The 16,001-nt window shown below is 40.7% G+C and overlaps 2 protein-coding genes across 3 annotated transcripts; one reads left to right on the forward strand and one right to left on the reverse strand.

Moving 5' to 3' along the window:
• Nucleotides 1-552: 552 nt before the first annotated feature.
• On the reverse strand, nt 553-4,281 carry LOC129742746 (uncharacterized). The gene has a single exon (XM_055734689.1). It carries the CDS (start codon nt 4,279-4,281, stop codon nt 553-555), a length of 3,729 nt encoding a protein of 1,242 aa, XP_055590664.1.
• Nucleotides 4,282-11,959: 7,678 nt separating this feature from the next.
• LOC129750089 (actin, indirect flight muscle-like) lies at nt 11,960-14,941 on the forward strand. 2 transcript variants are annotated; one of them, XM_055745303.1, is made up of 3 exons: nt 11,960-12,113; nt 13,312-14,263; nt 14,333-14,941. In XM_055745303.1, the coding sequence occupies exons 2-3, from the start codon at nt 13,339-13,341 to the stop codon at nt 14,536-14,538; spliced, it is 1,131 nt and encodes a 376-aa protein (XP_055601278.1). In that variant the 5' UTR covers nt 11,960-12,113; nt 13,312-13,338; the 3' UTR covers nt 14,539-14,941. The 2 variants fall into 2 exon arrangements, with proteins under 2 accessions (XP_055601278.1, XP_055601279.1); XM_055745304.1 differs by lacking the exon at nt 11,960-12,113 and adding an exon at nt 12,147-12,322.
• The last annotated feature ends 1,060 nt before the right edge of the window (nt 14,942-16,001 follow it).

Here is a 16,001-nt window from a genome sequence, read left to right on the forward strand (position 1 = left end):
TAGACATCATTTAATCAATTCTTACATTTAGTTTTCTTCTGCTCGGGCACTCACTCTAGCTTATGTGGATCGAGAAGGCTTTCTGCACTTTTTTTAGTGTTGATTCCTTTAGTTAACAAATTTAGTATGTAGTTAGGCTAATAAATTGACAATTCAAATAGTGATTACTTACGGTACAATAGTTTTCTTTATGAATTTCTAGCTATTTGCATCGATCAACGGACTTGCAATTACTGTTGCAGGTTAGCTTCAGTCGGGGTGACCTAGTTGGATTTAAATACAATTTTAGGAAACACTTCAGACACAAATCAGCCCCTCACTTACTATTTGCACTGTGCAACTCACTATTTTTATTAAATAAATCACTCCGGTACTAGTAATCGGATAAAAAAATACTTTCGGAACTTAACAGTGATCAATATTTCTTCACTACGCAGGCTACGATGATAAACGTTTTTTGCCGGGTTTTTCTGTTTGTTTTCCTCCCGTTCTTGTTGATATATTTTAGCTCACTTTCCGACGAGGCTGCCAAGTCGCGCAGTTTTTACACGCTCAACAGTCCCCCACCCGTAAACCTGGTCCGGATTCACTCTCTGGAGCCACCGGATCAGCGTTACCACCAGTATCAGAAGTTGCATGATGAGCGGCACTCTCTGGACCCACCGTCTGGACTCTATCAGCAATCTCTAGTACAGCCAGATTTGCCGTTCCACGTCGAAAAACACCACCAGTTGTGCGTACCAAAGCTTGACGGACTCTTCCGTCACCAGAAACGATCGGCTCCTCGATGACTCCTCGAACCCATGCTTTGCGTCGACTGCCTTCGACCACGTATACAAGATCCCCTTTCTTTAGAGGATTTGTTTCGGAGAACCACTTGGACCGTTGGTTGACTGTCGGCACGTACTCTCTAATCCACCGTTTCCATAACTCGTCGGACAGCTGCTGTGATCTCTTGTAAGCATCTCGAGGTGCTTCTGCAGGATGCGTAGGTTGAATGACTTCATGCGGCTCGTTGGGATCTGAACCTCGCAGGAAGACATTTGGACAAAGTGCACCCATCACTGAGTCCGTGGTTACAAGAGTTAGGGGCCGGCTGTTGATCATGTCCTCAGTTTCAGCAAGCGTAGTCAGGAGGATTTCGTCGTTCAATCGACGCCCGTCGTCCAAAGCGGCCATGACTTGCTTCACCGAGCGCACCATCCTTTCCCACGCCCCTCCCATGAGGGGTGTTCCAGGTGGGATGAAGTGCCAACTCGTGATAGCAGTCGTAAATTCATCGGCACAAACAGCATCAATTTCTCGTACCCGTTGGATTATCTCCTTACTCGCACCTCGGAAGTTCGTCCCGTTGTCTGTGAAGTATTCGGAGGCTGGACCTCGGCGGCTGATGAAACGGCGGATCGCCATGATGCATGATTGCGCGGTAAGACTGTGGACTACTTCCAAATGCACCGCTCTAACAACCATGCACGTGAACACCGCAACCCAGCGTTTTTCTCTGCGGCGGCCGACGACGACTTCAACAGGACCCAGGTAATCAATGCCCACGAAGTTAAATGGACGTTTAAATGGAGTTAATCTTTGTACAGGAAGTGCAGCCATTCGTGGATTCTTCGGCAGACATTTTCGGACCTTACACCACACGCAGCTTCGTTCGGTTCGTCTTATCAAATTGGTAAGACCACCAATCAGAAAACGTTGCTTGATTTCATTCTTCACCGTCTCCCGAAATCCATGCCCAAACCTTTCATGGTATTGTTGAATTAAAAGATCCGTAACGTAGTGAGATCTTGGTAGAATTATCGGAAAGCGAAGATCGAAAGGGAGGAACTCTGCCTTTTCAGAACGACCTTCCATCCTCAACACACCATCGGCGTCGATCAAGGGCACAAGCTTGTAGAGAAGGCTGGACTTTTCTAGTGGAAACCAATTTTGAAAAGGTAATTCTGCATTCTTCTTCAATATCTTGATTTCGTCGCTGTACGACTCGCTCTGAGCCAACCTGAAGAGAGTATTTTCGGCACATCGATGCTCGTCTTGCCGCAACGGAACCACTACAAAGGGAATTTCAACCTTGATAAGCTTTTTAAGCTTTGGAGTCGAAAGGACTGCTTCGATGGATTTGCCAGCGGCTCGGCGCCGGCAGTTGGAGATGAATCGGAAAATGCATGCCACGGTGCGAACTGCAACATTCCACTTCGAAAATCTAGTCACGTCGATAAAGCAACTTGGAAGCTCAACACCGTGAAAAAGGTGTATTGCCTTGATTTCCGTTCGTGTATTTGCAGCGGGAAGATTCTGTTGAGGCCATTCCGACGGCTGCTGGTACAGGAACTCCGGGCCACGAAACCATGAACCTTCGCTCGAAAGATCCGGAAGACGACCCCATTTGGTGAGCGAATCTGCTACATTTAGCTTGGTTGGAACGTAGCGCCAGTCTGTCAGCTTGGAGAGACTCAGAATTTCTCCGATACGGAAGCCGACGAACGGCTGATAACGACGTTGGTCGCTTTGAATCCAGGAGAGAACAGTTCGAGAATCACTCCAGTAGAAAATTTGATGAATAGGAAGGGAATGGTTGTTCTTAACGGTGTGACTCAGGTGCGCTCCCAAGACTGCTGCTTTCAGTTCAAGCCGTGGAATGGAAAGAAGTTTTATCGGTGCTACTTTCGATCGAGCCATCACCAACGAACATTTTACAGTATTTTCCACACAAATCCGTAGATACGCGACGCTTCCGTACGCATTCTCCCCGGCATCACTGAAGATATGTAGCTGTATTTGGCCAAATCGGTCAGAAGGTGTCGATCCAAAGTTGCATCTTGGAATCCGAACACCCTCGACCAGAGAAAACATTGCGATCCACTGTCGCCACTTATCCAGGCACTCTCCGTCGATACGCTGGTCCCAGTCACAACCCGCTCGCCACAGGTCTTGCATGAGCATCTTTCCCAACACCGTAAATGGAGCCAACAGGCCGATTGGATCGAACAGCGACATGACCGTGCTCAGGACTCCCCTTTTCTTTGGTGGTTCTGCCTCTGTAGCCGCTGCGTTTGTGGGCACCGCAAAGGAAAACACGTCGTTCTGTGTGTCCCACATGATGCCGAGAACTCGTTCGTAATCCGTCACCTTGTCTTGGTTCAAATGGATTGACTCTCTGGAGCCACCACCCACTCCCAAACTTCGAAGAACAGCTGTAGAATTAGACGTCCAGTTGGTGATCTCGAATCCACCTTTCGAGTGGATCCAACGTACCTCTCTGGTTCGCTCGATGGCTTCCTCTTCGGTGTCGAAGCTGTCGTAGTAGTCATCGACATAATGGCGGTGAACGATGGCCTGTGCTGCTGCTGGATAGCGAGTGGAAAACTGCTGGGCATTCAGGTTCTTGACGTATTGCGCCGAGCATGGAGAACTGGCAGCGCCGAAGGTGGCCACGTCCATGACGAAAACGGTAGGATGATCGTCTTCCGGGAACCGGAAAAGAAACCTTTGCGCCTGCTTATCTGCCTCTCTAATCCTGAGCTGATGGTACATCTCTTTGATGTCACCTCCCACTGCAACTCGTCGCTCTCGAAACTTGCTGATGACCGCCGGAAGTGATGCCAATAGATCGGGGCCTTTGAGCAGGAAAGAATTGAGTGAAACACCTTGCGATTTGGCCGCCGCGTCCCACACCAAACGTACCTTATGAGGTTTCTTAGGATTCAGCACGACATTTAAAGGAAGATACCACACGGAAGAAGGATTGGTACTCTTCAGCTCTTCTGCCGTGGCCTTATGACAGTAGCCTTTGGTCAGATAGTATTCAATCTGCTGGTTCACGTTCTGTTTCATTTGCGGCTCTCGTTGAAAACGTCGTTCCAGGCTCTTCAGTCGGTTCAGCGCCATCGGATAGCTATCTGGAAAAACAGGCTCCTGCTTCCAAAGTAGCCCCGTTTCGAAGCGGTCTCCTACTCGGATAGTTGTTGATTCAAGCGTGTCACGGGCTCTCTGGATTTCCTCCGACTCTATGGGGTTGCCTTGTGCTACATGAAGCTCCTCCTGAGCGTACTGCTCCGCCATCAGATCGTGAAGCTGGCGATTGTTCAAGCTTTGAACAAGATGATGGTTCAAATAGTGATGCTGCTGCTGCTCAAGTCTCGAATCAGGACCGTAGATTGCCCAACCCAGCGCTGAACGTACGGCTATCGGTTCTCCCGGGGCACCAACCTTGGACTCCAGAGGGGCGAATAGATGTAGATTGTCGAGGCCTATAAGAACTCTGGGAACTTCCATTTTGGTACTCGACAAAGGAACTCCGTCTAAGTGGTGATATTTATCTACGATGCTTCTGTAACAGGTCCTATGTAGAGGCAGCTTCAATTCTCCGACAGTGTGGGCAGACGACATCATAAACTTTCTACGAGAATCCACGGCAGATACCAGCAGGTCGATTTTCCTCGAACTATCTTCATTCCGCTTAACATTTCCTGCACGACCGGAAACACTTTAGTGTCGTGGGTATTCACGCGCTCCTTCCTTTTGTACATTCGCCGTCCTTCCGCAATCGCAGTGTTCTGCTCCCCGTTGAAGTCAGCCACCTCAGAAACTTCCGACACGATCCCCTTCATGAAATCGGCAAACATACGAAGAGGAAGATCAGTCCTACCTCTCTTGAAGCGTACCCAATCCAATTGATAATCGGATGGCAGCTTATCGACGAGTTCCGCTACCAGCATGGGGTTGCTCAAGTGGTCGTGTAGCTTGGTCGCAACAAGGTGATCACACAACTGCTTTACCGTGATCCCGAAGTACAGGAACGACTCTAACTTGTCCACTCGAGGGGCTTGTACCTTCCGTACTTTCGCCATCAGTGACTTCAACAGCTTTTCCGGATTACCGAACAGTTGACGCAGATCTTCGATGACCTCAGGCACCGACTCAGGCATGAGCAACCGGCTTTGAACTGCTTCCTTGGCTAGTCCTTGAAGGCTGTCTTGAAGTCTCTTCAAATTGTCGGTATTTGTGTACCCACACGCCTCCGTGGTGTATTCGAAGCAGCTGATGAATTGGGGCCACACCTCTGGCTCGCCTCGAAAAGTAGGAAGATGTTTGGACGCAGCTTGTCGTGCAGCCAACTGTTCTTTAGTCGGCCCTGAACTTACACTACAAGCTCGTCCTAACGTGTTACGTTCTAACAACTTCCTAATCAAAGCCTGTTCAAGCTTTTCTAGCTCAGACTCTTCTGGTTCGGATGCTTCCGGCTCCTGTTGCGATCCATTTGCCTTCAAATAATGCTCCAACAGCTCTTTGAAACGATGGTCGGTGTCCACATTCTTCTTCTTCTCCGCTTGAGCCTCGCCTTTCGATGACGTCGCCAATGGTTCGTGTTTGCGTTGGCGTCCAATCCCGCTCTGTTCCGAATCTGTCTCGCCATGCCGTTCCACCAACGCGTTACGCACAGTGAGAGGGAAACTCCTTGGCGCTGCTGCCGGCTTCTTGGGGTAAGCTCCACGGGGATCTTCTTGCGTCTCTACCCACGCCTTCGTCTTCGAGGAACCAACATCCGGATCGCTGTCCTCTTCATCGTTCTCAAACTCCTGACTCAGGTCGGCTTTCATTTTCCGGAACTGGTCGCGCATCTGCTTCTGCCGGATCAAGAAGTCCTTGTGGTCCGCCAACTGCTGTTCCAGTTGCAGCTTCTCCTGGCGAAGTTTCTCCTCCTGCATCTTTTGTTGTAGTGCACGCCTTTTCTCGTTCACCGATCTCTCCAATTCCAAGCGTCTGTCGTGCAGCATTTTTTCCTCCTGCAGTTGCTGCTCGATCGCAGCCGATTCTTGTTCGAGAAGGCTCAGAGATTCTTGAATCGATGGCCGACCTTCTCGAAGCTCCGTTCCGACATCGCTTTTGGCACTTCCCGTTCGTTTGGAAACGTTCTTTTTAACAGGTTTCCTTATTTTGGGAACGTGCAGCAAATTACTGCATTTCGTACAGTTCCATGGCACACTCTTCACTGCCTCGGTAACTCCCGCGCATTGATAATGACTCCAAAAGCTACACATGTCGCATTGGACCATGTCATCTTCGCTATCAACTTCCTCGCAATACATGCAGTTGCGATTGTTGACCGATTTCTCCGCATTCCTGATCGTATCATTCGCCGGATCCGACATCTTGAGGTTATGTCCGGAAGATTGTAAATCTTCAAGTGTTCGGATTTAATGAAAAAAACGAATCCTCAGAGCAGCGTTTATAGTATAGCAGCTTGAAGCTAAAGGATTATATTTTAGTTAGTTATAAACTTTAGACATCATTTAATCAATTCTTACATTTAGTTTTCTTCTGCTCGGGCACTCACTCTAGCTTATGTGGATCGAGAAGGCTTTCTGCACTTTTTTTAGTGTTGATTCCTTTAGTTAACAAATTTAGTATGTAGTTAGGCTAATAAATTGACAATTCAAATAGTGATTACTTACGGTACAATAGTTTTCTTTATGAATTTCTAGCTATTTGCATCGATCAACGGACTTGCAATTACTGTTGCAGGTTAGCTTCAGTCGGGGTGACCTAGTTGGATTTAAATACAATTTTAGGAAACACTTCAGACACAAATCAGCCCCTCACTTACTATTTGCACTGTGCAACTCACTATTTTTATTAAATAAATCACTCCGGTACTAGTAATCGGATAAAAAAATACTTTCGGAACTTAACAGTGATCAATATTTCTTCACTACGCAGGCTACGATGATAAACGTTTTTTGCCGGGTTTTTCTGTTTGTTTTCCTCCCGTTCTTGTTGATATATTTTAGCTCACTTTCCGACGAGGCTGCCAAGTCGCGCAGTTTTTACACGCTCAACACCGTTAGAGTGCCCCAAATGACCCGACTTTTGAAAAAGTTATGCGCTGCAGGCTAAAATTGATCCTAGACCTAGTACAAGATCTCATGCCAAATTTGGGCCAGATCGGATCACGAGAAGGGGTCGCTCAACGAGCCTGAAGTTTGTATGGGATTTTGAGACACTTTGTTCGGGAGAAACATGAAAAACCAGTTTTTCATCAATAACTTTGATTCCCGTCGGCCAATTTCTTTCAAAAACAGTTTTTATCAAAGCCTAAATCATGAACAATATTTCACCCGAAGACTGCATTTCGATAAGAGTTAAGATAAAAAAGTTATTAGGCTTCAAAAATGGGCAAACTTTTTTTACGATGGTATTCATCACTGTTGATGAGGCGTCGATATGTTCGACCGCCCTGACTCATTAACAGTGATGAATACCATCCTTAAAAAAGTTAGCCCATTTTTGAAGCCTTATAACTTTTTTATCTCAACTCTTATCGATATGCAGTCTTCGGATGAAATATTTTTCATAGTTTAGGCTTTAAGAAAAACCGTTTTCCAAAGAAATCGGCCGACGGGAATCAAAGTTGATGATGAAAAACTGGTTTTTCATGTTTCTCCCGAACAAAATGTCTTAAAATCCCATACAAACTTCAGGCTTGTTGAGCGACCCCTTCCCGTGATCCGATCTGGCCCAAATTTGGCATGAGATCTTGTACTATGCCTAGGATCAATTTTAGCCTGCAGCGTATAACATTCCACAGGTTTTGAATTTCCCATACAAATTTGGGGCAGTCTAGTGTCCGTCTTACCCGACTTTCCCCTACCATATATTTTGACACAGGTATCAACACGGTCGGGCTATTCAGGACGATTTTTTTTAAAGGGGCAAATTTGAACAAAATCTAGGTATTATTCCTAGACGTTAATGTTTTCATTGAATCACAGCAGCAATGTTAAAATCGTATCTTAAGATTAAACAAAAATTTATGTTCATTATGATTTTTTTTAATTGTTTTTTAAAATGGAACCTAAAAATGTTCAAAGAAAAAAATGAGTTTTTTATTTGATTTAGCAAATAATCCGAACAATTGCGGGAAAAATCCTAGAGGTTTCAAAGTATATATGGGTACCTCGACCAGATTAGACTTATCTGGAATTCTTTTTAGATATTAGAGCCTGGACATATCTATAAAATCTGGAATAAACGATAATCAAAGTATAAAGCTATTTACAGTGAAAGATACACGGATACACCTTAAATGTTTTATCGAAACCATAACTTTTTGATGAATGTGTAGCTTTTTCAACATTGCTTTTAAATATTTCATAAATAATTTAACATCATTACAAAAAAAATTGACAAGTCTGTTATTACATAAATTTTGAAAAATATACATTAGGTCTATTCGGCCAAATACTTAGCTCAACTTTTCGTTAAGCCGTATTACATAAACAGTATTTTCCAAGCACTTGTTTATTTAAAAAAGGCACATTTTTGTTTCAATCAGCAAATGTTTGTCTCGAGGCTTTCGGTAGTTATAGGCAATTTCTTTTAAAAAAAGCTGTTCTATTCAAACTGTCATATCTCAGATAGGAGAAATTCTTTAAAATAAAACAATTACAGCGTTTTTCAAATATTAACCTTCTTTTGGCATTACGGGGGAACGTTATTTTTTATTTCGAGAAAAAAAAATCAAAGTTTGTGAATTTTGGTTGACAATACATTGCATATTCGACTAACCCTTCAAAGAAGATCACTTTTTCATCAAAATAATCAACATTGCTACTCAAAAACGGCCAAAAGTGTCAAAATTTCATTAAAAAATAAATATTCAAATAAGAATATTTTGAGCTTTAAGCAAAATGTTATCATGTTTTGATGTTTTTAAAAGCACAATAATATTCCAAATTCCCATAGCTATGAGATAAATCTAAAACTATAAAACAAATAAGAAAGGATATATTTACAGTTGCGTTTAAAAAAGAATGAAATCGCGTGAAGCAGCGCACTCGCTTCCAACTTGGACTAGCTGCCATTTCTATCTGGGTTGATCTTTTCTCATGAAATTTTCACAAAATCTAGTTCAACTATCCAACTAACAATCCACAACGTTTGATGACTGTACTATGACTGAAAAAAGAGATGACCCATTCCAGCGTGACGTCACAACGTTTGCAAAACATTTTTTTGGTATTTTGTATGTAAATTTTACAGATCATATCGTCCTTGGAAAAAAATTATACCTTTAAGTTCAGTACTACAATTTGAAATCAAAAGTATTTTCATGGAACAAATTTTTTCTGCTCTTCTATTCGATCAAATTTTATGAAAATTTCCGAAAATTATCGATTCGTTAACCAACAAATCGCTGTTTTTGATTTTTTCAAATGTTGATTTAAATTTATTTTAGAGCAATTCAGTTTCGTGACTCCACAACGCGCCTTTTTTTTAAAACACGGTTTTGCAAAGCGTTGTGACGTCACGAAATTTTATGGCCAGCTACATGAAATAAATTGAAGTATTATCTTAAAATTAATGCTTAATTTACTAAAAATGCTTAGAAACTGAACAAATAATGTGATTTGGTGATGAAATCGATCCATTTTTTACCAAAAAAAAAAATAAGGGCATTGAATCTAAAAGGTCCATATAAGCAGATAAGGTTTGCAACACTGCGCTTATCAATTTCATTCGAGATTTATTGTTACGATCATGTGAATATTATTTAGAAAAAAAAATTCTTGGAAAACTTTATTCGTAAAGGCGTTGAAATGTTTTTCTGAATCTTTTTAATATTTAATTACAAAGGAAAAAAAATGATAATTTCAAAAGGATAAGATCTATTCAAAGTCAGTTAATGGACACTAGAGTGCCCAAATCAGCCGACTTATAAAAATCGTATAAGTTGCAAGCAAGAATAGATCCTTGGCCTAGCACAAAGTCCAATGCTAAATTTGGGGGATCGAACTAAGGAAATAGATGGCGCAATGAGCATAAAATTTGCATAGAATTATGAAAAATTTTGTTTGGAAGGTACATGAAAACCCAGTTTTGCACCAATTTCTGAAATACCTAACGGCTGCTTGTTTTCATTATAGCCATTCACAAAGCTTTCTTTATGACAAATAGTTTATCCCAAATTCCTATTTTGAAAAGGATTTTGGAAAAAGAAGCTTCAGCGTTTCAAAAATCAGCTTCTGAAGAGTCAATTACAAACAATACATGAATGATCGTTTATCGACGCTTATTTACCCGTTTTTTAAGCTTAATAATTGTTTTATGATAACTCAAATCGAAATGCGTTCTAGAGATGAAATATTGTCATAATCAAGCTTTAAAAAAACTCAAATTTAAAGAAAAATCGGTTGGTAAAGATCAAAATTATTGGTGAAAAACTGTGTTTTTTTGTTCATCTTGAACAAAATAAACGTAATGCTATACATACTTCAGGTTTGTTGCGCGGCCCCTTTTCCGAAGTATCATCTGGCCCTATTTTTGCTTTGGACCCTGTGCTAGAACCTACATATTTTAATTTTATTGATTTAGTTATTCAGATAAAAGTCTCTTTTGTGGCAATTGCATTCTTTTTTTTTTTTTGAACGGATGATTGTATAAAAGATATCGTTATTTTTTCACAATTTCAAAAATTAACCACTTAAAATATACTATATTGATAAAAAATTTGATTGGAAATAGAATATATTCAATTAAGAAGAGATTCTAACGAAAGAGCGAATATAATACTCGCTTCAAGATTCTAGATTCAAATTCGAATATCATTTTTTTTGCATGTCGTTTCTGAAACTCTGTTCTGTTTTTTTACCTCTGTTAAAAAAATCTATTTCCAAACACATCAGGAAAGAAGTCAATTACCAACATTTTTGGTGTAAATTGTTGGTTGTGTGAAATTGACATCTAAAAAATCATTATTTTCGATATTTTCCATTCAAACATTCGTCCAAAAAAAATGATATCGCCTGTTGTGTGATAATGCATCTCATTTTCAAACTGGTCCCGAATATGATCACGCCATTCGATTTTGATGAAACTCGGTTCGGTACTAGATTTTTTGGCCAAATTTCATGTATGTTCAATGAAAGTTGTCAAAAAACGAAAATAGCTATATCTTTTTTCCTGTCATAGTACAGTCTTCATCAAGCTTCAGTGTAAAATTTTAGATGACTGGTTGATTCCTGAGTTAGCGCAACGCTTTTCAATTTTGTATGGAAATTGGCATGAAAGAAGAAATTTTTGCACATTAAATCATCCAGAAAATTCAAATAAGTTTGAAATGAAGTTGGTTTTTGATTTTGACTATTCTTAAACTTCTTTTTTGCTGATATGACAAGCAGTTAAGCGTTTCATGAAAAAAAAATGAAAACCATTTCAAAATAAAAAATCTGAATCCTTTGAAAAGTATTTAAAAATGGCAGATATTGCTCGCTAGAACTTTTAATAATTTTATGAAATGTTTTTGCATAGGTTATATAAATCAATGAATTCTCAGGCAATTCAAAGTAGTTTTTTGAGATTTTTTATTCTCATCTCACGGTTACACTGATTTCAAATAAGCAGTCAAAAAACGCATAAATTAAAAATAAAAATTGAAAAAAAAACATCGAATATCTTCTCTGGGGTACACGTAAGGTTACAAGAATCAAGGAATATTTTTCATCCAAAGTAGTATTTTGAAAAATTTTCAAAAATATTCCAGAAAAGAAAAATTCTGGAATTTGAAATACCTCAAAATTTTATTTCATAACTTGAGCGCCATATCCAGGTAGAGATACGCTAAGATATAGAAAATCAAACCGGTAAGATATAACTAAATTCCTTGAAAGGAATTTTCAAGAAATAACACTCTTAGGTATGGCAGAATTATTGACACAGTAATACCTATCCAAGTACATTGCAACAATTAATTGCATCAACTTTGCACAGACGATGTATAAATATAGACAAAATCGACAATGGATTCTCACTTTCGTGAACATATGGTTCCGATCCGCGATTTTCGCATCTTCAAATGCGTGTTGATCAGAATCGACGTCATCGATTACGAATCGATCCGAGTGGCTGGGAATTGATTGATCGGATTGCGAGTTTGCGATTAGCATCGACCAGTTCCTCGATATAAAAGGCCCCGGTAGCCCGATTCAGCCCTGATCACTGAAGATTAGATTCCAACGATCTCGGTTGTGCGACTCTAGGCCTGTCTCCGAAAGGATTCGATATCCTGCAAAATTGCAAAAAGAAAAACCCTTTCTCCTCTTTCCAAGGTTCGTTTTTGAGTCACCAGGTGTATAGTGAAAATTTGTGGCGAAATCATGTTGAGCATCCCAAAGGATCTAGTGAACATGTCATCATCCATCAGTGCTGAACGAAAGCCTCCCAGTGTCGTCCTGTGCCGTCTCTACCTGTGTGAATGTCGAACATTTTAAACCCTTGTGACGTCTTTTTGCCTTGTGTGATATGAAAAGTCGATTGCGTAAGTGATAAGGTGATTGGATTGAGGTTAACTGAACGCTTCTGTGAATCCTGGAAAATTATTTATCTTTTATTTTAAATCTCTACACAACGTGCGTAACTTCTTTTAGGAAATTAATTTTTTCTCTGTGAAAAAAAAGTTAAGTTTGCACCTAATTTTAAACGGTTGTGACAAAAGTTCTTCTCAAATCAATTTATGTGTTTAAAGGTTTTTTTTTTTCGAAAACTATGAAGGTGGCAATTTCAATACTTATGTAACATATTTTTGAACAATATATTCTAAATACAGTGAGAATTAACCTGGCACAGGGAATGAAGTCTGCAATATTTGCAAAATTGAAGTGACAAAATCAAGACCGCCATAACATGTTGTGCAAAAATTTAAGAAAACTAATTAAAAATACTAAATTTGGCGAAATTCACTACAATTCGTAAATTTTATTGTTATGATCGAACTTTTAATAAATATAAAAAAATGTTTCGAAAACATAAGCTAACATAAAAATTTATGGCAGATGAAATTCAAGTTGAAATTCTTTAAAAAAACCTAAGATTAAATTGAGCTTAGTGCTATTCGAAAATGGTGCATTTTGCAAAAAATCGAGATTCTCACTTTTGCTGTGTGATCTAGCAATGACTTGGTAGTTATAAGGGAATACCTTACCTTACAATGAATTTAAAGCTTGATTTAATTAAATTAACTTTAAAATTTGAAAAAAAAAAATCCAAAGAGTCAAATCAATCACTTACACGATCCATATCAGTTTTTTACATGTCAACACTTGCAACGATGATTTCCGCACCAACTATCCATATTTTCACTAAACAATCACACCCATCATTTTGACCATTACGCATTCCCAGGTTTTCCAAAATTTTCTTCAGTAAAAAGTTCCGCCAAAAGTTATCTTTTGACTCATTATTAATTTAAAAACATGCAAGAACCATCATGACCGTTACATAATCTAATAAATTGTTATCCTACTGCAGGACCAGAGAATCTAACAGTGCATCAGAATGTGTGACGATGATGCTGGAGGTCTAGTCATTGACAATGGATCCGGTATGTGCAAGGCCGGCTTCGCTGGTGACGATGCTCCACGTGCCGTATTTCCGTCCATTGTTGGCCGCCCACGCCATCAGGGTGTGATGGTCGGTATGGGTCAGAAGGATGCTTATGTTGGTGACGAAGCCCAGTCCAAGCGAGGTATCCTCACCCTGAAGTACCCGATCGAACACGGTATCATCACCAACTGGGATGATATGGAGAAGATCTGGCATCACACCTTCTACAATGAACTCCGAGTAGCGCCAGAAGAACATCCAGTCCTGTTGACTGAAGCTCCATTGAATCCAAAGTCCAACCGTGAGAAGATGATTCAGATCATGTTCGAAAACTTTGCTTCGCCAGCTGCTTATGTTGCCATCCAGGCTGTCCTGTCCCTGTACGCTTCCGGTCGTACCACCGGTGTCGTTCTGGATTCCGGAGATGGTGTTTCGCACACTGTCCCAATCTATGAAGGTTATGCTCTGCCACATGCCATCCTCCGTATGGACTTGGCTGGTCGTGACTTGACCGACTACCTGATGAAGATCTTGACTGAACGAGGATACTCTTTCACCACTACTGCTGAGCGTGAAATCGTTCGTGATATCAAGGAAAAGCTGTGCTACGTAGCTCTGGACTTCGAGCAGGAAATGCAAGCTGCTGCTGCATCCTCATCTTCCGAAAAGTCCTATGAACTTCCCGACGGACAGGTCATCACCATCGGCAACGAGCGTTTCCGTGCCCCAGAAGCTCTGTTCCAGCCATCTTTCCTAGGCATGGAAGCCAGCGGTGTACACGAGACTGTCTACAACTCAATCATGCGATGCGATGTTGACATCCGTAAGGATCTCTATGCCAACAGTGTTTTGTCCGGTGGTACCACCATGTATCCAGGTATGATGAAATATGAACAAATTTATTTAGCTAGAACAAATCACTTAACCATTTTTCTTCTACATCCAGGTATTGCTGATCGTATGCAGAAGGAAATCACCTCCCTGGCTCCATCGACCATCAAGATCAAGATCATCGCTCCCCCAGAACGTAAATACTCCGTCTGGATCGGCGGCTCCATCTTGGCTTCTCTGTCTACCTTCGCTACCATGTGGATCACCAAGCACGAGTACGATGAGGGTGGCCCAGGAATTGTCCACCGCAAGTGCTTCTAAGTAATATTTCCTTCGACGCGCTTCTATCCATCAAATGTAACATCAACCACCACCACCAGTAACCTCTAACAACAGCAACAACAGCAAAGAACTAAGCAACAAGCTATCTGATAGACTCCGGCAAATCTCGGCCAAAGGGATTGGTACAAACCACCTACCAGCCCCATGGCAGGAATTGTCGTTTTCAATTCCAAAAAGAGCACCTTAGGATACCGTCAGGGAACTTTCTCGATGACACCAAGCTAATCCCAGCTCTTTGAGGAATTGGGTACATTGCATCTGCAACTGTAAGCAACCATTGAATCAAAGTTGATACTACAACATTTCATATTCCTATAACTATGTTAATATTTGAAGAATACATTTTTTAAAAAATATTTTGATAAATTTGAGAGCTTGTCAATTTTTGTGGTGTTTCATTCTTATGATTTTTCACAGTCCCAGTATTTTTAAAGTAAAAACTTTTTATTTAAAAAAACTAAATCCGAAAAGAATTTCAATTTAACACACTTGATACCGTATTACAGTTGATTTATTGGGTTGTACGAAATATGTTCGGTTCGAAACACACGTTTTCATGGTTTGAAGTGGTTTTCTTTTAGTAAGGGATACAGATGGTAGTCACTAGGATCCATGAGAAGGATATTTCATTCAACCGATTTACTATTTTACCAGTCCTTTGGTGATCCCCAAACAATTCTCTGTATGACTCTAAATTTCGTATGTACTCTTCAGAACCTTGAATGGCAAGAAAAATCAAACTTTGCAAAGTATCAAGGCTTCTGACTAAATTCTTATGAAAACCGCCGTCTGACTGCCGCATGGGATAATTTTGCGTGGTATCCGCTCGATTTGTAAAAACTACTTTTTTTTTCCTTCTCTTGAGAGGTAACAATGTGGTTTCTTTTCAACTAGGGTAAATGTACCTAACACAACGGCTTAAGGAAGCTGTTTTCATAAATTCAATAGAATTGGCTTCCATGTTGATTTGAAACTGATATTTAATCATTTAACTATATTTCGAATACTGTTTTATGAAACTATGTAGGAAATAGATCAATCCATTACGTACTTTTGAGTCAATTTATGATTTACTTTTATCATTCAAGTTCCTCCATTGGCGTACCAGGTCCCTAATTCCGTCGTACAAGGAGACCAGAATTGTCTCAATTTATTCCACCCTCTTCAGAAATACATTTAAAATTTTGCGGTTGCGGTTCATGCAATTGGCATCAGCTTACATCGAACGGATCAACTGCGCAGGATAACAGCAGAAGTTCTCTCGAGTAACCAGTCGCAATAAGCTATGAAACTAGGATAGCTTTATTCTAAACAGGTCTACCATTGCTTGGCTAATGCATCTGCAGGCAACAAAGTATTATACCTTCTATTCAATTCTACCGAAATTGTCTCAAACTATTCCTCCCTCATGAGGGATAGATTTGAAATTTTGCGGTTGCGGT

This window comes from Uranotaenia lowii, chromosome 2 (assembly GCF_029784155.1).
Source record: "Uranotaenia lowii strain MFRU-FL chromosome 2, ASM2978415v1, whole genome shotgun sequence".
NCBI classification, from domain to species: Eukaryota; Metazoa; Arthropoda; class Insecta; order Diptera; family Culicidae; genus Uranotaenia; species Uranotaenia lowii.

Bases quoted from the DNA above. Each gene is read 5' to 3' on its own strand.
- LOC129742746 (XM_055734689.1), bottom strand. From the start codon at position 4,281: ATGGAAGTTCCCAGAGTTCTTATAGGCCTCGACAATCTACATCTATTC.
- LOC129750089 (XM_055745303.1), top strand. From the start codon at position 13,339: ATGTGTGACGATGATGCTGGAGGTCTAGTCATTGACAATGGATCCGGT. The intron at 14,264-14,332 runs GTATGATGAAAT...TTCTACATCCAG, and splicing joins TGGTACCACCATGTATCCAG to GTATTGCTGATCGTATGCAG.